This window comes from Hippoglossus stenolepis, chromosome 11 (genome assembly GCF_022539355.2).
Source record: "Hippoglossus stenolepis isolate QCI-W04-F060 chromosome 11, HSTE1.2, whole genome shotgun sequence".
NCBI classification, from domain to species: Eukaryota; Metazoa; Chordata; class Actinopteri; order Pleuronectiformes; family Pleuronectidae; genus Hippoglossus; species Hippoglossus stenolepis.
Window position 1 is genome coordinate 11,120,757 of NC_061493.1, and position 23,829 is coordinate 11,144,585.

General features: G+C 43.7%; 2 protein-coding genes across 10 annotated transcripts in view; both read left to right on the forward strand.

Moving 5' to 3' along the window:
• Positions 1–739: 739 nt before the first annotated feature.
• On the forward strand, positions 740–22,493 carry fem1a (fem-1 homolog a). 2 transcript variants are annotated; one of them, XR_007034689.1, is made up of 2 exons: positions 740–3,216; positions 22,434–22,493. XR_007034689.1 is itself a non-coding variant. In XM_047341886.1 (1 exon), the coding sequence occupies exon 1, from the start codon at positions 944–946 to the stop codon at positions 2,795–2,797; it is 1,854 nt and encodes a 617-aa protein (XP_047197842.1). In that variant the 5' UTR covers positions 740–943; the 3' UTR covers positions 2,798–4,458. The 2 variants fall into 2 exon arrangements, 1 of the variants encoding a protein (XP_047197842.1); XM_047341886.1 differs by lacking the exon at positions 22,434–22,493 and having other exon boundaries at positions 740–4,458.
• Positions 7,240–23,829, forward strand: part of LOC118117267 (receptor-type tyrosine-protein phosphatase S-like) — a 69,329-nt gene continuing 52,739 nt past the window's right edge. For 5 of the 8 annotated variants that reach the window (XM_047341879.1, XM_047341880.1, XM_047341881.1 and 2 more), the window contains exons 1-2: positions 7,240–7,658; positions 21,938–22,155. In XM_047341879.1, coding sequence (XP_047197835.1) covers positions 22,011–22,155 — 145 coding nt within the window. In that variant the 5' untranslated portion in view covers positions 7,240–7,658; positions 21,938–22,010. The remainder of the gene's footprint in view (positions 7,659–21,937; positions 22,156–23,829) is intronic. The other 3 variants (XM_047341883.1, XM_047341884.1, XM_047341885.1) reach the window with 1 other exon arrangement.

The window sequence follows — 23,829 nt, forward strand, 5'->3', positions numbered from 1 at the left end:
TTTTTTGTGTTACCCTGCTAACAAACAAACAAATGCACATAAAAACAGAACCTCCTTAATTGGCGAAGTGAATGAACGTGAAGGTGTTTTGCAGTTTTGGACACAGGAAACTCCACCTCTCTGTCTGCAGCAAAACAAGAAGCAATATTTTATAACCGTCGTCGCCAATAGGACAAACAATAAAAAGTATATACAATAATGAAATGTGATAATTAACAATAACCAGATACTATAGTGGGATCATATTATTTTATTGCTGGGATAATCATAATAATGATGTCCCTGCCTGTGACTGTCACACTTTGCCACTTTAACTTCCTATGGCAAATAACGGACCAACTCTACTTTGCACAATCCTGTCTCTAGTGTTTACTTACAACATTTAGCTTATAGTATTTTTTTTATATTTAATTTTTGTTTCCTATTTTCACATTTTTTTTATATCTATACTTTGATATCACAAATACTACAGAGCAAATTCCTTGCTCTCCATTGAAGAGCTTTTCCATTACATTCATGTATTGGATTCGAGGAGCCGGTGTCAGCTGACTCAGCGCCTCTGTCTCCACCATAATAACACATCCAAGGTGCTGGTTGGTCCGAGCGACCATAACAAACGAACCCGTCAGCTGGTGCGCCGCTCGGCCCAAATGCACCACGGGAAATGCAGTTGCTTTCAAAGCGAACGGCGTGGCTCTGCCGGAAGCGGGGATTCCCTCAAAACTACGCCACCCACAACGCCTCGCGGAAAACGCAAACGTAGACCTGTCAAACAACACACGCCATCTTGACAGCAGCCTCAAAATGGCAGAAAGATGTGGGACAGAAACCGAGTCCACACCGAGGTCCCGGCGCTGAGTTGTGTGGAGGCGGACTCGTCAGTTTGAACACGACCCGGCGGTTATGGGGCTGGAGTCCAGCGAGGCGGCACCGAGTCTGTAAAATGGACATATCGACGGCGGTTTTCAACGCGGCCAGAGATGGTAAGATCAAACTTATCCAGAAGTTACTGGGCAACAAGACTCCCGAGGAGCTGGAGGCTCTGGCCGAGGAGAAAACCCAGGGAGGCACTCCTCTGCTCGTAGCCTCCAGATACGGACACTTAGAGGCGGTGGAGTACCTCTTGGAACACTGTAAAGCTAATGTCGAGCTCGGGGGGTCGGTTAACTTTGACGGGGAGACCATCGAGGGGGCTCCGCCGCTGTGGGCGGCGTCGGCAGCCGGTCACCTCCCCGTGGTGAAGACGCTGCTGAGACACGGAGCCTCCGTGAACAACGCGACGCTCACCAACTCCACGCCGCTCCGGGCCGCCTGCTTCGACGGACACCTGGAGATCGTGCGCTACCTGGTGGAGCACAGAGCCGACATGGAGGTGGCCAACCGCCACGGCCACACCTGCCTCATGATCTCCTGCTACAAGGGCCACAAGGAGATCGCCAAGTTCCTCCTGGACCGCGGCGCCGACGTCAACCGCAAGAGCGTGAAAGGCAACACCGCCCTGCACGACTGTGCGGAGTCGGGCAGTCTGGACATCATGAAGATGCTGCTCAAGTGCAGCGCCCGCATGGAGAGAGACGGGTATGGGATGACCCCGCTGCTCGCTGCCAGTGTAACAGGTCACACCAACATCGTGGAGTATCTGGCTCACCAGCCCCGCACCTCCAGAGAGGAACGCATCGATGCACTTGAGCTCCTTGGGGCTACCTTTGTGGACAAAAAGCGTGACCTCTTAGGGGCGATGAGGTACTGGAGGAGGGCCATGGAGCTGAGGCTGCCCGGGGACAAAGCTGGATCCCTGGCCAAGCCTCCACCTGGTCCCCCAATCCCTGCTTATGGCTGTGCGCAGGAGGTGAACACAGCTGAGGACCTGGAAGCTTTGATCACAGACCCAGATGAAATGAGGATGCAAGCGTTGTTGGTTCGAGAGCGCATCCTGGGGCCGTCCCACCCAGACACCTCTTATTACATCCGCTACAGGGGAGCTGTGTATGCTGACTCAGGAAACTTTGAGCGTTGCATCAGCCTGTGGAAATATGCTTTGGACATGCAGCAGAGCAACCTAGACCCTCTCAGTCCCATGACAGCCTCCAGTTTCCTTTCCTTTGCAGAGCTCTTCTCTTTTGTCCTTCAAGACCGAGCCAAAGGCACCTTGTCGACACGCGTCACCTTCCATGATCTGATGACCGTGCTGGGGAAAAGCGTGAGGGAGGTAGAGAGAGCTGTGGCACAGAGGGACAACCCCCCAGAGGCTCCACAGTTCACCAAGGCCCTCTCCATCATCCTCCACCTTATCTTCCTGCTGGAGAAGCTGGAGTGCAGCGCGGAGCAGGAGCATCAGAAGAAGCACACAGTGTATCGGCTGCTCAAACTGAACCCTCGAGGTCGGAGCAGCTTCACTCCTCTCCACATGGCGGTAGACAAGGAAACGACGTCCGTGGGCCGCTACCCGGTCGGCCGCTTCCCCTCCCATGCGGTGGCAGCACTGCTGCTAGAGTGTGGCGCAGACGTTGATTCTCGTGACTGCGAGAACAACACGCCGCTGCACATCGCTGCTAACAATGGTTGTCCAGAGATTATGGCACTACTTATGAAGGCTGGGGCTCACCTTGACGCTACGAATGCACAGAGGAAGACGGCCTATGAGCTGTTGGATGAGCAGAGCAGTGGGCACCCGGCCCTCTACCCGCTGAACTACATCACCCTTCAGTGCCTGGCGGCGCGTGCTATTGAAAAGCACAGACTGCCCTACAGGGGACTCATCTCTGAGGAGATGGAGGCTTTCATTGAGCTGCACTGACTTCCACTACTTTCCCCGGCAAGGAACCTCTGCACTACTCCTCATATTGTCCCATTTTATTTTATTTTATTATGACCTGCCACAAACACTGTCCTCCACACCATTCTCTTTATTGTGGCCCCTTATTTGACATCTGCTTTGCTCCCGGCCCCAACATAATTATGGTCAGACAAACCATAGCAATAAACATCCGGCCTCTGGGCTTAAGTCTCTGGCTGAGACCTGGTCAGGTATCGGATAATTCTCACACAGACTTTTAAAGTCACTGTTTGTTTGTACTGCGATTTACATCTGGGGAAACATCCACTTGATACAGGCTTATATGCCCTTTCCCTTTTGTTTCTCCCACTGAAAATGGAGAGTTATAGTATGATGGTGTGTGTGTGTGTGTGTGTGTGTGTGTGTGTGTGTGTGTGTGTGTTTGAAGGTGGCTGGACTGAAGGAGAGATGGGTTTTAGTGTTACTGAGGGGAAGCATCTGATTTAAACTAGCCTGATAACATGCATAAATCAAAGGGTGAATGTGATGGCTCACTTGTTTTGCTAACTCGTTCGGAAAGGATGTATTTGAACATTCTCATTACCCAAACTTGATTGCTGGCCTGGTTCTACACACTTTAAACCATCTGCTATGCTTCTGTGATAGGCGAGGGTGTTGAATTCACTGTGCCAAATGTCAGCTATGGAGTTAGGTTTTGTTTCAGACTGTGAATGGGTGGTAAAATGAAAAGTATCTCACTTATCTTGCAGATTAGAAGCAGAAGTTGTAGTCTAGAGTGGGGACTTTTCATGAAACTGTTTGTTCAAGAAGATCAGCAACTGGAATAGTTTGTTATTCCTGACTGTGACATGATTTGACAGCCTGTAGCGTCATTGCTTTAAACACCATGAGATTGGGGATAAAAAGAGCTGATACAACAGTTGGCTAACACTCCTCCCAGGCATTAATAACCTATGCAGAATGTGACGTTTCAATCAGAGGCATTTTTCATTTCATGCAAAAATTCACTGCATAAACAGATTTTACATTGGATATTGGATTATTTTTTTATTTTACATGTTCATCTTAACATGATGATGAGTCAGATCTGGGGCTGCTTCTCTTGACAGTGATTTTTTTGATCCTCTGAATTTATGAACTAAGAATGTTTTCTCAAAGTTTCTGCCTTTGTCCAAATGAACAAGCTGGAGCCTAAGCTGTGCCTACGTCCCCGTGCTTATGGGAAATGTCACAAATTCAGTATCAAAGAAGCAGCTTCAGAAACAGGGCATTTGTGGTGATACCTGTTGTTATCCAAGTTAACTGTCCAAAGTCATGTTTAAATTCTGTTCTGGAGTGAATTTTCCATTTAACCTCAGATGCAGTTCACAGAGATGAAACAGATGGCGCTCCGGCCATCCCCTGCATTGTAGTCTTATTTTTAATAGTCTCTCTTTTGTTTATCTTGTGTTATCATGAATGTTTTAATTTGTCTGTCTAATGCTAAGCATCACCAAATTGAATGCACACGGAGAGGCCCCATAAATCCTGAATAGACAACTTACATTCAGGATATGAACAGTTGCTGCCTTCGTCTCTCTCGGCGCCGATTCGTTTAACTGATGATAACTCAAGAACAAGAGTGTGTTGGAGATACTTGAATAAAATTCAGTATCACAGCAGGATGTGTGTGTGCTTGTTTGTGGCTGATCTCAGTGTCTTTTCTACTTGTCACGATTTTGGAAAGTGAGTCTTTCTGTGCTTTGACTAGTCACTAGTTCTTTGCTTAGGCTGTTGTTGCTTACAATTGCAGCATTTGCATTAATAGCGTTATTACTCACATTTAGATAAATTGAAATGGTTTCAATAACAGGACATAAAAACACTACCACCCCATCAGAGCAGCCAGGTCTATAAAAATATCTTATTTAGAGAGTGGGAGACACATTATGTTTGAGTGTTACATTAGCACAACATTGAAAATGATCAGTATCCATTAAATTCAGCTCTTTATACTAAACGAGGGCTTCCTACTGCTCCGCTCACATAAACTCGAGGACACCGAAATATAGCATAACAGAAACTTGATCTTTCTGAGTCCTGCTCTCTTAAAGTATAAATAGAGCGCAATTAACGTCACTGCTGCGGGGCAGTGGTAGAGACAGGGCACTTACCCTGCTAATTTTAGGGCTTTTGCCCTAGCTTCAACTCTGAAAATGGGAGTAGTGTAACGCTATACAGTCAGGCAGGTCACGGGGTGACTGGCAGAGATAGTGCACAGACAACAGAGGCTGCATTATTCAGACAGGAAACAGAAACAATATGGGCTGATGAGTTTAAAGATGACTCTTGGTGTAACGTTAGCTGAATGTAAAAAAAAAAAATGTATCTGCTTTTTGTTTCTGTGAATGTGACAGGTGTCATGTTGGCACGGTTAGCTGAGAAACTGCAGCTGGTAAATGGGGGCACAAATGCTCGTGACAACATGTATCCACACAGCTCAGGTGTCATTAAATAAAACAGCGTCGACATTCGATACGTCTTCCACAGAGGAGTGATCCTGATATTTAGACATAAATTTAGATTGTTAATCTTGGAAGCAGCCTTTATTGTGGCAGGATGTCAAAAATAACTAAAATTGTCCTGTAAATATTTTTATTTTTAGTGTCATGAAGTTAGAATAATTTATGCTATGCCATCAAAATAGACACACTTGAATAGTTGATGCTGGGTTCATGAACCTTTTGTGTTAACACTTCCCACCTCCAGTAAAATGCAACAACACATTATAGTAACATCCCACTAGATGTCACTGTCAACAAAGAAAAATCAATCAGAGTGGTAGCCTTTGTCCCTCGAGGCCCATGTGATAGACTCAAAAACTGTAGCTTCCAATTACCATCAGACGTGATGGCAGTTGGTTAATTTTCCACTCGTTCTCACACTCTGTCAAGTCATCTTTATGGGAGAGAATTGTGGAGAAAGAGACTTTTACACAAGCCATTAGGCGAGGCTGGATATAAACTTGTAAATGTATCTGATTGAACTAAAAGAAGTCAGAGATGCTGAGTCTGTTGGCAGGGAGGTCAGAACAAAAGCCTCCTTCACATTTAGTCCTGGAGCGTCGTGCCAACCTCCCAACACCGTACTCCAACACCTCAGACTTGGCCCTAGTGGCGGTTGTTTTTGTCATGTTGTGTGACCTAAATATAACCAAACGTTAAAAGAAAAAACAAAGGCCAGTGTCAGTATATGTCGCATCTTATAGGATCAAAAAGAGGCTTTGTTTAGGTGTTCTTTGTTGGAGGGTTTTCCTACATCTATTTCCATGCCTTCCTTGCAAATTTGAAAAATATTTGAAATATATATATATTTTTGTAATACGGACATAAAAAACATAAACATAAGTGCATTTTGGGCTACACTTTATATTGATGGCATATGGTTGATTTACCTGATTAATATATATTTGAAAAACACCTTATGTAGCTGTATTACACTGTATTAGGCTACCTAATACAGTGTAAAAAATAATACCACTTTATTTCTATTGCACTTATCAAAAAAGGTTACAAAGTGCTTTTCAAAATACGCTGGAATAAAAAAAATAGAGAACAAAACCAGGCAAAAAAATAAGAAATATATAAGTCAATATCGATAATAACCACGGTAATTGTTAGCCTATCATTTCTTTTAAGTTTAAAGACAGACTTTTGCTTGTGAGTGAATGTTGTGGATTTAAAGTCATCTTTATTTCAGAGAATTAAATAGAGGTTCATGAACCGCAAAACATTTTACGAATCTAATTAATTATAAGCAATATATTGATATAAATTGAACCTTAATTACATCGCTAGTGATGACAAATATATTGAGGTATGTAAATCGCCACACAAATACAGACCATTTAATTCCCAAATCTAGGCAATGCTCAACAATTGTTATTCCATATTATGGTATTATTTAGCTCATGTGGTGTTAATAATATTCCCCCATGATGTCCCATGGTGAGTAGTGTTTACCCTGCAATATCTCAGCTCTAATTCAGTGAGGGAGTTCTGCTCTGTAGGAGCTGATACGGCACCTCTGGCTGTAATCCCGCCAACAGCTATGATTAGACACTGTATTATAGGAATCTACAGGGTTTCAAGGTGCTTATCTTCATTTTAGCCCCCGGGGAGCACGGTGGAGAGGGGGGGGAATCAGTCACCAATTCACACCAACCTCCCTCCATCTCCATCCCTCCTCAGCAGCCACCTCTTTTGCACCAGTCAGCGATCCAGCCACAGCTGGAGGAGGAGGGGGTGTTGGGGACATGGGGGTAATAGGGGTGATGGGGGATACGGTTGCCATTGGAGATGGCTTGCCTGCATCACGTCATGTGTGTGTGCGGTGGGGGAAGGGGAGGGAGGGAGCACCGGTGAGAGAGAGAGAGAGAGATAGAGCGGGGAGGGGGAGGAGGAGGAGAGGAGGAGAGAGAGAGCGAGAGAGAGAGAGGTAGGGAAAGGAGGAGGAGGGCATTGAGGAAGAAAGGCAGGAGAGTATCAATGACATCAACCAGCACAATCTGAGGCCGCCCGACCGACCGGCGATGCTCTCCCGATAGAAGGGCTGAGGAAGCAGCCGTGACCCGCCGCCGCGCTGCGCTTCCCCCGGGGGGAAGAGGTTCGGTCCGCTCGGCCAGCGAGCATCCAGGACGGTGCGTGCGGGGCAACGCCGGGCGATGTGTGCATGCGTCCCGCACAAAGACAGACCTTTCTCCGAGTGGAGCTCCTCCGCTGCCGCTGCCACTGGATTACATGTATCCGAGGAAGCCTCCAGCTGCAAACCCACCCACATGAATCTAGCAGACAGAGAGGAAGACGGAGAGCTTCCCACTAAGGTAACGCAGCATCCACGCGTGCATCCTTCCTTCGCGCACTTTAATGTTTTGCATGCCGTGGTGCACCCCACCCAGACGGCTGCTTTTCACATGTCGAATAACCTTTTGGAAACTAACGAGGTAAGAGCATATTCACGGAGTGAAATGACACCGTGTGGCTGTCCTGCTTGGCCCGGGAGTCTCCTGAGCGTCTCCTCTCTGTTATCTCAGCATCACTTGAGAGTTTGTTTCTAACGGTGAGGTGGAAATGGAGACCGCGGGGCTGTGCGGGGCTGTGCGGGATCAGGTCGGCTGGCAACAGCACCCGTGCCAGTGCGCGTCCCCTCTCATCCCCCCCTCTGCTTATTGTTGGCTGGGCAGCATGAGGGACCCTGGTAGACTGACTGGCAAAGCCTTTGTTCCTCAAACAGTCGTTTAAAGTGACTTCTCCTGATGGGAACCCTCTCCAGGTAGAAAACATTATCACGTAAAGTCAGATTTAACAGAGAGACGAGCAAACAATAGATAATAACGTTGCCCGAATAATAAATTGAAATGGAGCTCATGCATCCTGGATTGGTCAAGGGTGTTTCAAAAAAGAAGAGCCAGATCACGACTTATATAAGTCTTAATATCATATTTCAGTGAAACCAAAATAAAGTACACATTTTATTATGATTATGCCATTCTGCACACTTTTCAGGAAACTGTCACGGACACATCATAAATCCATAATGGATCCATAATGGATATTATACTCATATAAGACCTCTGCTTCTTTGACACCAGGTGGTCAGATGGATGGACTTATTTAGCCAGACTGTTTTCCAGACAATAGAGTGGCAGCTGCATGTGCTGCTCTGGAGCATTACTTAAAACAAGCCCATCTGCACATATAGGCAGTGTTTTGTAGTCCATAGTCTCATATGTCTATAATTATACGCAGAAGGATATGCTGTTAACGCAGCCACTCAGGCGTATACAGGCAGAGTGTAATTTTATGATACATCGATTCATTTTCCGAGGGCTGTTGCTTGTTTGGGATTTAATCATGTACACTCCAAACGCCTGTTTAGCTTTTTTTCTGTGTTTTCCGCTGTGTGGCCTGTGTCAACTGGAAAATCGCACTGTCGTGGTGAATCCGAGGGAGGTCTTCCTCACACACAGATGGGAAATTTCCCCCGGGGGCACTGTGCGTTTGCTGGTTATTGTTCCACACCATTTCCACATCCCTAATTATTTTAATCAGTCATTTTTACACATGGATTCCTCTCTTTAGTCCATCCCTGTCTTTTCAGGTTCCACTCCCCTGTCTAACAGACGGATTCACAAAGGCAGGCCACATCCGCGAGAGGAACAGGGATCTGGGTATTTGAATTATTCTGACAGGCAAAAACCATTATGTGGAAGCAGAATAATTCAGCTAGCAAATTTCCTTCCCCTGTCTGTCTCTGGGAAACAGATCAAATATTCTCCTCCGTGAGCCCAGAGATGCTCGGCCCCACAGGTATTCATCTAAGCACTGTTCAGAGCAGCAGATTATGAAATCAGTGATGGCATGTACTCCCTTAAATAGCATTTCACAGGGTTCAACCATAGGCCTTAATGGTTTCCTGCTCCTTCCAAGCAGATACCTCTGTAAGATCCATCCAGACTCAAGTATGCCAGATGACGTGTGCTCCCAGTGGTGCAGCTTTGGTCTCACGTCAAAGGCCTAGTTGAAGTCTTACTCCCAGATTCTCCCAAGCAGCCTACCCCAACTGCTCCGCTCTCTGCTTCCCCTCTTTGTGTTAACATGTTCTGGCCATGCATGGATTTTGTCTGGATCTTCGTGCACATACACACTAGTGCATTAGCTTTGCTGCACCAGTCAGCTGGAAGGAGGGAGAACATCAAGACATTCAACTTTGATGCTGGGAGCGTAGCCACCTGTGTTACAAGCAGACAGAAACTTTGTTGTTGTCTCGGCATTGATATTAATTGACCTTTTCCAAGCCTCCCAAACAGCGAGCATTTGTCTTCTCCGCTCCTGTTCTTGTTTATTCAGAGGCTGCTGAACACAGTGTATACAGCATGCAGAATGAAGCCATTAGGGCCGGGTTGTTTCCAGGTCCTGTTGTTGAGTGAGAAATACGCAGGAGAGTCTTTAATGGAAAAAAAGGAAGAAACCTCAGGAGGGCAACATAACAAGGGGAAGGGGTTCCTCTACCATGACAATATGGATTTATGATAAAATAGTATAAATAGTAGTATATATAATAGTTAAATTGTATCTTTGTTTAATCAGGGAGCCTTATGAGAAGAATCAGCATATTGTTTATCGGCTTTTTATATATTTTATTATCATGTTTGATTATATTTCAAATTATGATCATACTGTTAAATTTCATACATAAATTAATTATGTTAATACATCTTTGCCAAATTCTGGTGGCTAGTGCATTATTCTGAGCAAACATTTTAATTAGAAATGTAAAAAACGAGGAGCTTAAGTTGTATTGTGGAGCACAGTTCATTTCACTTTCTCACTTTTGTGATATTGATTCCAACCACACTAGTCAGCCCCAAACACATCTATGATGTGTTTGGACAAACACACCGTGGTCACAGCTGTGTTTCACTGATATGAATTCGTATTGTGCCGCAATTAATCATCACATCTAATGACGAAAACTCGAAACACGCCACAGCAAATATTGAGTGTGTGCATCATGGAATATGCATTGTATTAGACAAATATTTGTGCAATGCTCTTGCCACTGAAATATAATTTGTTTCAAATTGATTAGGGTCATATTATTATATCCGATGAAGATTAAATGATCATCCAATTAAATTCACGAATAAGAAAATATAGCCTTGTCATTTAAAGATAATTTAGGTGACTAAAAATGCATTCAAGGATACAATAAATACCCATAATAGTTATATGCAAATTATCACCCAGATATATCACCTTTTAGCCTTGTTAACTCCTCAAAGGAGGTTATGTTTTCACCCCTGTCCGTTTTATTTGTTGGTTGGTTTGTTCGTTTGTAGGCAAGATTACACACAAACATTTTTTTAGCAGGTTTCCATGAAAGTTGGTGGAAGGATGTGTTATGGGTCAGGGAAGAACCTAATACATTTTGGTGTGGATCCAGATTTGGGGGCAGAATATCTTTTCACTTTTTTTAAAATGTCGAGATAGGACATTTTTCAAAATTTTTACTATTTTTCCCAGGGAATAATTCATGTGTCTTGATGAAAGAAAAACCAGGGCACTGTGACTTTTGGTGCAGCTTGATTGAATTTAAAGAAACTGTTGGGCCTCGGTGGAGGTTTGTGCTCTGCTGAGTGTTCTAGTTTTAACTGGTATCCCACATACACAGTATTTAGACAGGTAATTTATTTGTGCATAAACAATCAGTGGAAACTACCTGTGCAGAGTCTGTTATTAAAGATCCCTGTCGCGAACCAGACCTATAATCATCCTTTTCTCAGCCAGGTCATTTGCATGTGTGTGAGTGTGTCCGTCATGTGTCAGTGTTTGCGTGCGTGCATGTGAGTGAAGGCTAAGAGATAGGTTGTGACTTGACTGATGCCCTTCTGCAGATGATGAATCAGAGATTCTGATGTGTCAGCAGGGATGAATAATGCACACTCCTCCACTACCTCTCTTCGCTTCCTTTCTTCCCCACCTCTTGTCTTCAGTCGTTCGCCTCTCTTTTCATCACAACTGCCACATCTGAAGACATCTCCGCCGTGCCCCCTCGCCCCAGCCCCCTCTCCTCTCGAATGCAAAGGAGGGCATCACTTCCCCCGTCGCTGTCCTCTGGTCAACCCTCATCCGCCGACTCATTCGTTTGCCCTCCTCCAAACTTTTACAGAGTCTCTCCTCTGCGGAAATTTCGGTGGACTGCAACGAGGAAAAAAAGCGTTGAGCTTTTCCTTCTGCTGACGATCACACTGAAAATGGCTTAACATGTTGATGTACACAGCTCATTATCCAATCATGGGAGGGGGAAGTGTAGCTATTGATTGGGTTTGACAGTTACATCCCTGACTGACAGGAGTCATTAGGAGGATAGGGCTGACTGACAAGATGGCTGACAAAGCACGAGACAAACTACCTAATCAGAAGTTGGAGGAAGAGTAGGCACCATCCACTATGAGGGGAACAGTCTGCTGATAATAAAGGTTCAAACAGCAGAATATTCCATGTAACTTCTAGCACTTGACAAGTATTTAAAATCCACTTAAGTGCATACATAGAGGATTGGTTGAATTCATTTTCCACCGGATCTGTGCTTAAGTAGTATTAAGACCTTGCAAAACGTGAAATAAGAAGATCTTTACTTGAATTGCTTTATTCATGAGAAGAAGACATTTGAATGCTAATGCTGACAGCAAAATTATATCTATGTTTTTGTCCTGTACATATTTATAATAACTCTTATTATCAATCCAGGGCTATTAAGACATGTGTTATACAAACGTACATTGCGTGACATTTTAATGTACTGATGAACTTAAACATTTTAATTTACCCGATACAATACTCTCAAATGTGAATAAATACCTGCAAAACTATTCCCATCAGCATAAACTGTAGGCTACTTGTGTTTGACACCACATTTCCACATAGCTCCATGTGCATATGCAAGTCACTTGGAAGCGTATTGATTCCTACGGCAACCTCAGGGATCTCTGATGTGTTGAGAGGCTATTCCATTTAGTTCAGTTGTTTTACATTGTTGATAGTAAAACTGTGTGATCGTTTATTTATATATATATACGTATTCAGTTAATGTTTTGTTTCAAAAAAATATTTGAGGTTGAATGTCATTATCACATTCATATACATTCATTTATTTGTATATATCAATAAATATATTGATGTTGATATATTCCACATGAATAATGTGCTTTAACCACTAATCTTGCAATACAGATACATTTTATCACTTGATATGTAAACCTTATTTCCGCTCATTTGACAGCCTATAAATAGAGGTTGCTTCGTTGCTTCGTTCCTCTCCTCGAGCGGTGTCTCTAGTCGTCTGTAAAAGAAACGCATTTAAACACGAGTATATGAAACGGAATAAAGGACACAAAACAAAACTGTGGAAATGAGGTGTAGTGCTAATTAGTAAATGTTAGCATGCTAACATGCTAAAGCACAAGCAGACCCGATGCCAAGGCCACCTATCTAAAAGTGGCCTGTTGAAAAAGGTGCTCCACACCCAAAAGCAAAGAAAAGACAGATATGGTGTCACTCCAAATGCCATGTGAAACAGCATCAGTATTGTATAAGTGAAACAACTCTGCTCTTCCAAAGGACCGAAAGGCTGGAGAAGACACGACGTCCAGGAAACGTATCGCTCTTTCCCATCACAGCCCACTGATAGAAAACTTGAAAGCTAGAAGATTGGTGTCCCTCAGGGGTCAGTGGGAACATTGTGCAGTCTGTGTAGGTGCAGGGAGTGGTTGACACAGCTCCTGAATACAGCCTCACATTTGTTTGTGGCATTTCATCATTACTCTGTCTCCAAAGTGCACAGGGTGCCAGGTTAGATGAAGTATTTGTTTGTCGGAGGTGAAAGTAATGGCTAGTCATTGGTGGGACGCATCCATGCGCAAGTCTGTTACCCTCGACAAGCATTTCATCTCCTCGCATACAGAGACACCCTCACCGTCTGATTTCTGCAATGGGAAGGAGGACAAATGCAGTTTTTCTACCCCATTACTCCTGTTTTCAATTCCATTCACAACTTTATCGTCCCTCAAGGAGAAATTCATTTGGCGTCACAAATCTCATCTCCATCAGGAAGTCATGCAATGGCTGGTTAGTGACAGAACTGCAAAGACTGGTCGCCTCTGCGCCACGCAAATAGGATTTGTTCACCAGCATGCAGAGCCTCGGAAATCACTCTTGCAATTGAATAATGAATTCTTTAAGTTTGTGACCATGCGCGTTATCAGTAATCGACCTTCTTGGCCACAGTCTTGTGATTGAAATGGTTCTTCTTTATATAACAAACAGTCAGAGTTAATTTACTGTGGACGATCTAACCGGTGTTGCAGAGCAGTGTTGCAGTTGTGGGATAATTAGCTCTCAGTGGACGAGGTATCATGTGACCAAGAGTAGACAGGTGACACCATGGCAGCACAAATACACAGGAGAGGGATGGATCCCGGGTGAACACAACAGTGTGTCTCCAGAAAATTCACCAGCAGCCCCCAAAGGGACCGGAGGTATTTTACATAAGCAAAGAATGAATAAAAGCTTCCTTCAAGATTACAGCGCGCAGTTTGTTATGGTGAGCAGCACAGATCACTGCTGGTTAAGCTCTACACATGTACCAGGTGTGTGTTTGTGTGTACTCTATGTTGTGTGCTCTCACAGGATGAAACTCATTCTGTAAACCATAACAAAAGGAATCAATTTCGAGACCTTCAATGCATCTTACATAAATAACATCCCCACTGGATATTTGTATATGACTGATCGATCAATACAAGGTTATTAAAACAAAGCGCTGTGTTTCTCCAGGCCACTGTTATCACTCTCACCGTCAGCTTATCAACAAGCCCCCCCAATCCACTGCACTTTGTCTAGTGACGGATGTGTAGGTTTTGCTAAACAGCTGAAACAGGGGAGGAAAAAATGGCTGGCACGTCTCATTAATGAAGCACAACTGAAATATGATGATGGCCGGGATGATGACTATGACGTCCAGGAAGATGAAGGTGCTCTCTGTTGTCAGGGAGCCTCAGTCCTGCTCCAGGAGAAGCTCATTAATTGGCTGCCGGTGTGTCTCGACTGGCACTGTGTGTGCGTGTGTGTGTGTTTTCTGCTCAATGGACTCATGGCCATTCATTTTATTGAGAAATGATGGTGAAGATAAATAAATAGATATTTTCATACCTTTCTCTTCTCCTCTTCTAATTATTTTCTCCACATACTTTGCCCTTAGAAATGCAAACATTAACAAATCAAATCAGTAATAATGTACTAAGAGTGTGTGAAGAAGCACCTGTGTGGCTTCAATTTTGGTTTTGGTATTGGCCCTAGTAATTGGATGATTCGCCTAATGCCTTTATGTCAGAGCTGTTTAACAATTAGGGATGTAGGGGTGTACATGCATCTGCACAGCCATGCAGACATCAGTATGTATATACAGTTCTCTCAGATGTGAGCCAGCCTTAGATATGCTAATTGGACAGTGAGTTGACAAGGACTCAACCATCAGCCTGCGTAATGAGCCGCTGCGCAGAAGATGGGCCGCCTCTGAAGAGCAGGCAGCAGTGAGACAGAGGTCGCTGGAAGAAATGATGAAACGGGTTTGGGTGTTTTGCGAGCCCTGCGTTCCGTCGTCTCCGTTGAGTGAGGGCTGTGTAGGGGTCCCCATGTACACATGCACGCGTCTTGTTCGTCTGCTGTTGTCGGGTGAAAACCTTCACCTCTGAGGCGAGATTCTGCAAAGTGTCGATTTTGTTTTGCAAGAAGAAGGTTGAAAAAAACAGGGATGTTTTAGCCAGATGACGACGCAGTTTTTGGCATTTCCCTAAAGGCTTTGAAAGAGGTTTATGAGCCTAAGGGGCTGAAAAATTGACTCAGCTCATGGAGGAGCAAGTAATCCCTCCACTTATTTGAAAGCATGAAAATTGTCGAAATTGAAGCTGCAAGGTTTTCCTCCATCAGTGTTGCACATCGATCACTTTTAAAGTAAATTCGGGACATATTAAAGCATTATGGGCACATTCACAGTGACTCTTAAGCCTTGACTCTTTACCTTATGTTAAAACAATATTAAATGTACAAAACATTTATTATTTAAAGAGCTCAACAGCATCGTTTCATTAATTTACTGAATAGAGATTTTCAATTGATTATCAGCCCTTCAAGGTAGACTCGCCACAAGCTAAGAGATTTTGAAATTACGTTATTTGCACCTGTAGAAGCCACAACTCTTTATGATATCACATTTTTATTCTCAGTCGTTGGAAATGGGGTGTTCGCAATGGTTTATGGGATGCGTAGTTCCCTCACTCTTAGTTTAACTATGTACTTGTACCGTTACCTTTTTTCTGTTTTCCAATGGCCTTTTTTCGCTCTAAATCGAATGTTTTATGGTCATGAGCCATCTCGGAGCTGGCTCCACACTTAAAACTCTTTTTATAAGGATTCCCTAAGACGCCAATGGAGAGAATTAATGAGAAATTTCCTTCAGAAACCAGAGGCGTTCTAAAAGTGAGCGGCCGGTGATACACTCTATTGCAGCTGAAGCAGGTTTATTTGGCTCTGTTGGCTCTTGTGTTTTCAAAGAAATATTTTACAGCTGTGTAATACTTTGCTATCCCTTCACAACATAATACTCAAATCCCTTTGTGTAACATTTGAAGCTTAGTTAAACTCAGTGGCGCTACATTAGTGACTGATTGAAGGAGCAACAGTTGATGAAATAAAAGTTAAGAATAGCCCTGTGTTATTTAATGTAATGAAACTAATATTGAGCAACATGGTATAAATACCAGATATTTTGAGTCTCTTAATCTCCATTTAAAGGAAATGTTAGATAATTTACTGTCTCATTCCTGCAGCACTAACAAAACTTCCTGTGAACAGATCAGCTTCACTAAGCCCATAAACACTTGTTTTCGCCTTGTTCTGACCCCTTCTGATAATCTGCTCTATATGTACTTTTATTTCATTTGGTAATTTACTTCCTGCTTACCCGGAGCCAGTCCAGCTGTTGCCGGGCTCTTGTGAAGCCGGTGCATCCATTAGTCTATGCCTTTTTACTCTTGTTGTTGTGGTTTCCTCCGACCTTGGGGCCCCTTTAAGATGCGTGGGTGTACATTTACCGCACCATTGTCAGGCTGCTACAGCTCTGCTTTGTCCTAGACATGCAGAGACTGAGGTCAAAGTGAAAGTTAGTTTGGTTATTTTAGCACTGGGCCAGGAGAAGGTTTCAGTCACGCTTCTCTCTCTCTCTCTCTCTCTCTCTCTCTCTCTCTCTCTCTCTCTCTCTCTCTCTCTCTCTCTCTCTCCTCTCCTCCCTTTGTTCCTCATCACGAATCCATGTGTTGTCTTGGCTTTGAGATGGAGTTGTTGCCGAGCAAAACCTGAAGCACATCCAGAATAAAAAAATGGGGGGAACAGTGATCTAACAGCTTCAGTCGTCATAAATAACAGTCATGCTGGTGTGTATTTCATTGATGCTTTGATGTTGGCTTGGATTGGACAGAAGGGGGCAGAGAACGAGGAAGTTGAACTCTTACATAAGAAAAAGTTTGACGTTCTAGTATTTTTAATTCTTATTAGTGTGCGTCTTCTACCCTTTTAACTGCAGGTGATCAGTTAATTAAATTGGGTCCTCAAGCAAAGCCCATTCTCCCTGCCAGAGAAATCCAGAGAGACGACGTGGGTGGATACAAATTTTTAATTCGCTTTCTTCATCATCCCAAGAAAGCTATTATTATGATTTGGATATCATTATTTCACTATCTTCAGAAAACCAGGTTTCCCCACTAAAGTTCACGTGATACGGGTGTGATAAATACATGTATGATAAATACATGTGTGAGAGATTTGAAAACACACACACTCCACAGTTGAATGCCTGATGTATATAAACTTGTCAAAACATAGATCTTTATAATATGGAAATTAAAAATCCACTTTCAGCACATTGTCAACACAATTACAGAATTAGCATCATTGACCACTGTAGCCTCAAACACAGAGGCTGGAGGAACAAATAAATAGAAATAATGAAATCCAAGATGTAATCAAAGCACTATTGTATTTTCAAACATGAAACAATTATACATTTTTATAAAGCATAAGCATAGAAATTATTATTTTCTGAATTTAATAAAGCAGCAGATCATTTTTGCATGATTATTATTATATATTATATATAGACTAGGCCAAGATGGCAGTAGGAAAACAACAGAGTACTTAAAACAGACACAGTTAAGAATGGGGCGATTTATGATTTCATAAGGAAACAGTTTGTTAAAATAATGTTATTGTCAATTTCCCATTTTTTTACTTAATTAATACTTGAAAGTTTGATTAGTAATTTCACTCATAATTTAGTTTAATTATACATTATTCAAGAATATAAAATGCAAATCACAATTATTCGGAGTGATGTTGTAAGATTGCTTTTTTGTCTAAACAACAGTCCCTCAACAGATAAAATATTAAGTGACATGAACTGAAATTGAAATAGTCAGGATAAATAATTGAATGTTTTAGTTGAATAATAATAGAATCCATGTCATTTTATTCCAGCAGTACACTGCTTGAATAGAACATCACATTATCAATAATTACATTTACAGATTTTCCTATTGTGCCTCCAGGTTTGGTGTGATTTTACTGTCTCCATGAGTCATATTTGCTTTAAGAAGTGCAGTTTAAGATTCTAGTGGAAACCTTATTTATGGCTCCTCACCAGTGATGAAAATTGTCGCCTCTGGTTGGAAATTGTATTGCTATTCGTCAATATTCCCCATCGTGCCCCACTGTTTGGAGGTATGTAGCACTGGGCTGTCCTGGTTTCAGCATCCTCCAGCATTAGGCAAGTCTCACAGAGATTTACCTGAGACTCCCGAGTCTCTAGATTCATTTATATTCAGGGCAAAGAATCACCGTATTTGAGTGACAGGTGTGTTTTCTTGTTAGAGAGGAGCCTCAGATATTTTATTTCCACTGCTAAAAATGTAACCAGGGCGGTGCAGCTCATGCCTGCAGTAAGCCGCGCTTCATCCTGCGCCTCTGATCCTCGACGTGTGCGCTTATATGTGTGTGCGTTTGTGTGTGTCCGCATGTTTGTGTGTCTGTGGGCTGCGTGTCTAAGAGAGAGTGAAGGGAAGTGTGAGCGAGTGAGTGCCAATCTCCCCCATGATGCTTTGCCATCTGTCATTTTTATTTGCGTTTTTGTGTGTGTGTGTGTGTGTGTGTGTGTGTGTGTGTGTGTGTGTGTGTGTGTGTGTGTGTGTGTGTGTGTGTGTGTGTGTGTGTGTGTGTGTGTGTGTGTGTGTGTGTGTGTGTGTGTGTGTGGTCGGTCCTGTGGGTGTGCATGCATTTGTGAGCATCATTTGCCTACAGGGTGCAGGGTCATAGAAAACATGAGGTAATATCAGTCCCATCCTCTTCTTGCATCCGACTAGTGCACAGCTCCCACTCCAAACTTTTCTGCTCCAAGTTGCCGCACAAAACCATGCATAATTCAAGACAAGGTTATTTTTGTGCTTTGAAAAATGTTAGTGTAGAGCACAAGTTTAGAATCACCGGTGAGTAACAATGGATGGTTCAAGCCCTAAAAAGTTTTGTGGTGCATTGAACATTTGTAAAAAAAAATTCCTTCAATAATTCCCCCCCAAAAATAGCATCTATGTTTTTTCCAAGCTTCCTGACACTCATGCAATACTTAGATACTCGATCCAAATAAAACTAAAAGAAAGAGAAAGAGCTCAAGCTCCTATCAGGTGTGCTATCCCTCAGCTAGCATGGTGCCGCAGGAAACAGATCTGATCTTTCTGTGAGCGCTCCGAGCTGGTTGTCATGGAGACAGGCCTTGTGAGACCATCTCAATCCACTTGTGGCAAAAGGCATCATGGGTAAAACTGTGTGTGTGTGTGTGTGAGGGGGGCTGATAGGCGAGAAAAACAAAGCATGTCATCTTCCGAGGGCCCCGGCTCAGCAGGGGCAGGTTAGGTGCCACCTAAACAACGTTATTTCATCATCCTGATGGAACACAATAACCGGTGTACATTTCACCACCTGAGCTATGGTGTCATTATCTGCTTCCCCGCAATAAATAGCACATATATCCCCATCAATCTTTCTGTCTGGCTGACCATCTGTGTTGTCGCGATGAAAAGGTAATAAGACCGACCCCTGCTGTCTTCTCTCTGGATGCTGAGCCAGATGATTAGGGAGAGCAGGTTGTGATATCTACGAGGGGGCTGTGTAGGCCTGAGTCATGAGAATATCCCCGGTGCCATCAGTCCATGATCACCTTTTAATTACATTCTTCCCTCTGACAAGCAAAGTGCATGGCTGGTTGCAATCTACGTGTCGTGAGAAGAGGGACGTTAATAGCACGAGCACAGACAAGCCCAGACTGGCCTAGCTGGTGTACCGCTGCCGCCTCTGTGCGTCTGTTTTGGCTCGGTCCCTCAGCGTTCACAGCTGTAGGATGCTCTAAGCCCTTTTGTTTGAACTGTGTCAATGGACCAGCAACAGCTGGAGCAGCCGGTGCAGGGCAGCTGGGGAGAGGAAGAGGATTTGGATACAAGCAGCGTTTTAGAGTGAGAATAGACGGAGGTGGAGATGGATGATAGGGCGCCACGGAGAAGAGATGGCGTCGAGAGAGGAGAGGTTAACGAGGGAGACGAGGAGGAAAGTGGAGAGGAGAGGAGAGGGGAGGAAGGAGATGAAAGAAGAGGAGATTTCGAGGAATAGGGAGACTAATGCAGGAGTGAGATGAGGGTAAGATTAAGGATTAGGTGGAGGATGAGGAGAGTCGAGTGGAGGTGGGGCAGAGAGGGCTCTGTCAGCAGGTGAAGAACAACAGGGGAGGGCAGGATGAACTGAGAATGAGAGAAAGGGTTAGACTGAGGTCACAGGGAGATATGAAGGCCTCTGTGAATCCAGCTCTCAGGACGGAGGAAGCAGACGCTGCAACACGCGAGGAGGAGTACCCAATGTTTCAGTGGCTGTGTGGCTCCATGCAGAGCAGTAGCCCTAGTTAGATTAACGGCGGCAAATTGAGTTTCCGTAAGAGGAGAATTTACTTAACATGCTGCCAATGGTGCTTGAATGAGCGCTGATCAGATTTTTCTTATCGCATTGTTCAATTGAAAAAGGGGCCGCTGAAAGCTTTTCTATTCGACGTCTATTACGCGTCGTCAGATAAGACGAGGGCAGAGCGGCGAGGAGAAAGAAGCCTGGATCAGATAGACAGCCATGTTTTTCAGATGAGCTATTTTTAGTGTAGGGGCTGGCAGACAGTAATGTGTTTGAACAGGTCATTAGCTCAATAAGTGGTTGGAGGAGTCTTTGAATATGTAGCTCACCAGAAATGCCTCTTTCATTTAGTAAAGTCGCCCGAGCGTTTGGCCTAATCTCCGCTACTCCACTTCTGCCAGTGCATCAGGGGTGTCAGGCCAAGCGTGCGCTCATGGGCGTTTTCCCGCATATTTATGTGCCGATCACATTGTGCCCCGTCACCTGTCGATACGTACTGTGTGTCTCCCTCCGAGAGCATATATGTTATCCTGTGCCCGGAGACGTGCGTGTGTTTGATGTATGTACAGGTTAACAAAGGCGCCTTTCTCATTCGGCCTCCCCACCTGCGCTCTGACACATCGGGCCGAGGGGGTGGGGGTCGGTACAACTCGATAGCACTGAGGAGTTATTGACTCCCAGACAGGGCGCTTCGGCACAGCTTGTCTAAATCTCTGTGAGCAGACAGAGCTGAATTATGTTCCGACGTCCACATGTGCCAATGACTTGAGGAAAAAGAGAGCAAAACACTGATGGAGACCCACCTCCCACCCTCCCCCCCCCCCTTTTTTCCCCTCCCTCCCCCAAGGCGAGGGATTAACTAGAGAGTGAATATCTATTAAAAGCGCAGTTTCTGATACATTCGCCGTTATTGAATTCAGCCGCGTCTCCCACCGACCCCTCAATCCTCTTTGTCTTAGTGTTTTTCATCACTCCGGCGCACTCTTATTGCATTAACACTTTTATGTGCCACCAGAGCAGCGAAATACTGAACGCTAAGAAGGAATTAGGCCAGAGCTGAAACGAAAATTATTAGGATGTCTGAGAAGAGGAAAAAAAAAGAAAAGAAGAAAAAAATAACCTCTTAAAAATGTATCATTGCAGCTCATTTCACGGCTCGCTAGAAAAGGAGACTTATTAATACAGAGGCAGTACGCTGAAAACTATTTTGGTCTGTTTCTTGTCTTAGTTGTTGAGCAGTGGCTCTATTGTTCTGGTATTAGTTCAGTCAGAGCTGGCCTACTTGAGCTGCTAATCCCAAGTTAGAAGTGCGCCGGCTAAATCAAAAGACTTAATCCTGCATTAGCATGAATTTGTCTTTTAATTTTCTTCATTAGGACACATCCTCCACATCTGTATGGATCGTTGTATGTTTTCCCGTCTCCCCCTCATGGTGCATTGACATTTCAGCAGCCACTCTAAATACAGAACGATGAATCAGAGGGTGGAAGGAAATGTGCTTTTCTTTCGTATCAGCTGACCTTCATGTTTTTTTTCTCTGTTTCTGCAGAGTGCCTATCCCTGTTGAGTGAAGCCCTACCTGAGTGTCCGTCATCTCCGACCCGCCCACAGTGGTGCCTGCCATGCCTCTGCCCAGGACAGGTGGCGCTCTGGCCCAGTCCAGGAGGCCTATCGTGGGGCTCAGCCTTAGCCCCTCTCCCCTGTGTATGCTGCTGCTGTCGATGATCCTGATAACCAGCCCTCTGAGCAGCGTGTGTGGACCATTGGGTAGGTGTCTATCTATCTATCTATCTATCTATCTATCTATCTGTCTATCTATCTATCTATCTATCTATCTATCTATCTATCTATCTATCTATCTATCTATCTATCTATCTATCTATCTATCTATCTATCCATCAATCCATTCATCCATCTAGATATCTTTTATGGCAGAGTATCTACATCATTTATAAATCAGTTTCTCTTTGTTGTCTTTCTTTCTCTCTCTCTTTTCAGTTGAATGACAGCTGCTTTATTGTCAGCAGTAAATGTGATGTACAAAGGTGTGTGTGTGTGTGTGTGTGTGTGTGTGTGTGTGTGTGTGTGTGTGTGTGTGTGTGTGTGTGTGTGTGTGTGTGTGTGTGTGTGTGTGTGTGTGTGTGTGTGTGTGTGTGTGTGTGTGTGTGTGTGCGCGCCCGCCCAGGCCTGTCACTATGTCAGGTCTGGACCGTGGCGTTGTTAATATGTTTTGCTAAGCGGAGAAGTCCCATCAGCATGTTCCTCATCATCTCCTTGATTAGAACATTTACACAGATTTCCTGCCTCAGCGGCAAAAAAACCACACACACATGCTCAGACACACTCAGCTGTCATTTCTCTGTAAATATATTTGAAAGCATGATACAGGCTAGAGGTGCAGATTGCACTTCCCGCTGTTAGAAACTGGGAATTGTCTGATGTATTTTTCATTTTCCATTTATGTAACCAAATTGAGGCCACGATCTTTTTACGTCATATTTGAAATATCAACAAGTCATTGAAGAGGTCGAATTACACAATAACTTTCTGTTGAAATGTGGTGGGATTGAAGATCTCTGCCGCTTGACCTCCTGCTGTGTATCTATGCAAAACAAATAATGCCTCCTTTTCCATTTCTGTCCGGCCACAGTTAAGAAAAACAGAAAATAAATCTAACTGAGTTGCTTCCTTTTCTTCCATGCACAATATGTGTAGCAGGTGAAAGGTTTAAAATCTACTCCAAAATCGACTATTGAAATTTTTCCTTCACCAAAGATGAATGGATTTTGTAATTTCTTCCCTAATGGGAGTCGTATCCTTGCAGAGTTTTTGTTGGAAACATTCATCATATTCACAGTTTCTCCTGCTAAGATGAAAGAGCTCAATGATTAATGCACACGGAAAATAGGAGCGTTACAGGGAGTGAAGATTAACAGGAATTAATAGGAAATAAAATGTCACCTCTACAGTAAATGCTTTATGAAAGACCATTTTTTTGGCAAATTGTTTCTAAATTACTTTTTATTAAGGCAAAAAAAAAGCTGACATTAAAGCAGGGGACAAATAATCCCTAAAGGTAAGCTCGATGCTAAAGTTAAACACAAACAAAAGCAGAACCATGAAAATGAAGTCATGAATCTTTAAATTCTTCAGATTTCGGGCACACAATCTTTCTTCCTGCATGCACCCCCACATGCGCCCACAACTCTGTCCATTATCTTTGTATCACAGATGATTTCTGTTGCACAAATTTGGCCGAGAGATGTAAACATATCTGACAGCGAATACACACAAACATGAAGAGATGCATTATTAAAAGTGGCTCAAAGGCGTGTCAGACCACAGCTGGTTGCACTTAATATCTTTGCCAAAAGTAAATTCTTTCGAGGCAGAATGTAATGCACTTACACTAATTTCCCCCAGAAGAACTTTTTCCGAAAG

What these genes read in the sequence shown, in the direction of transcription:
- fem1a (XM_047341886.1), top strand. Translation starts at nt 944, where the DNA reads ATGGACATATCGACGGCGGTTTTCAACGCGGCCAGAGATGGTAAGATC.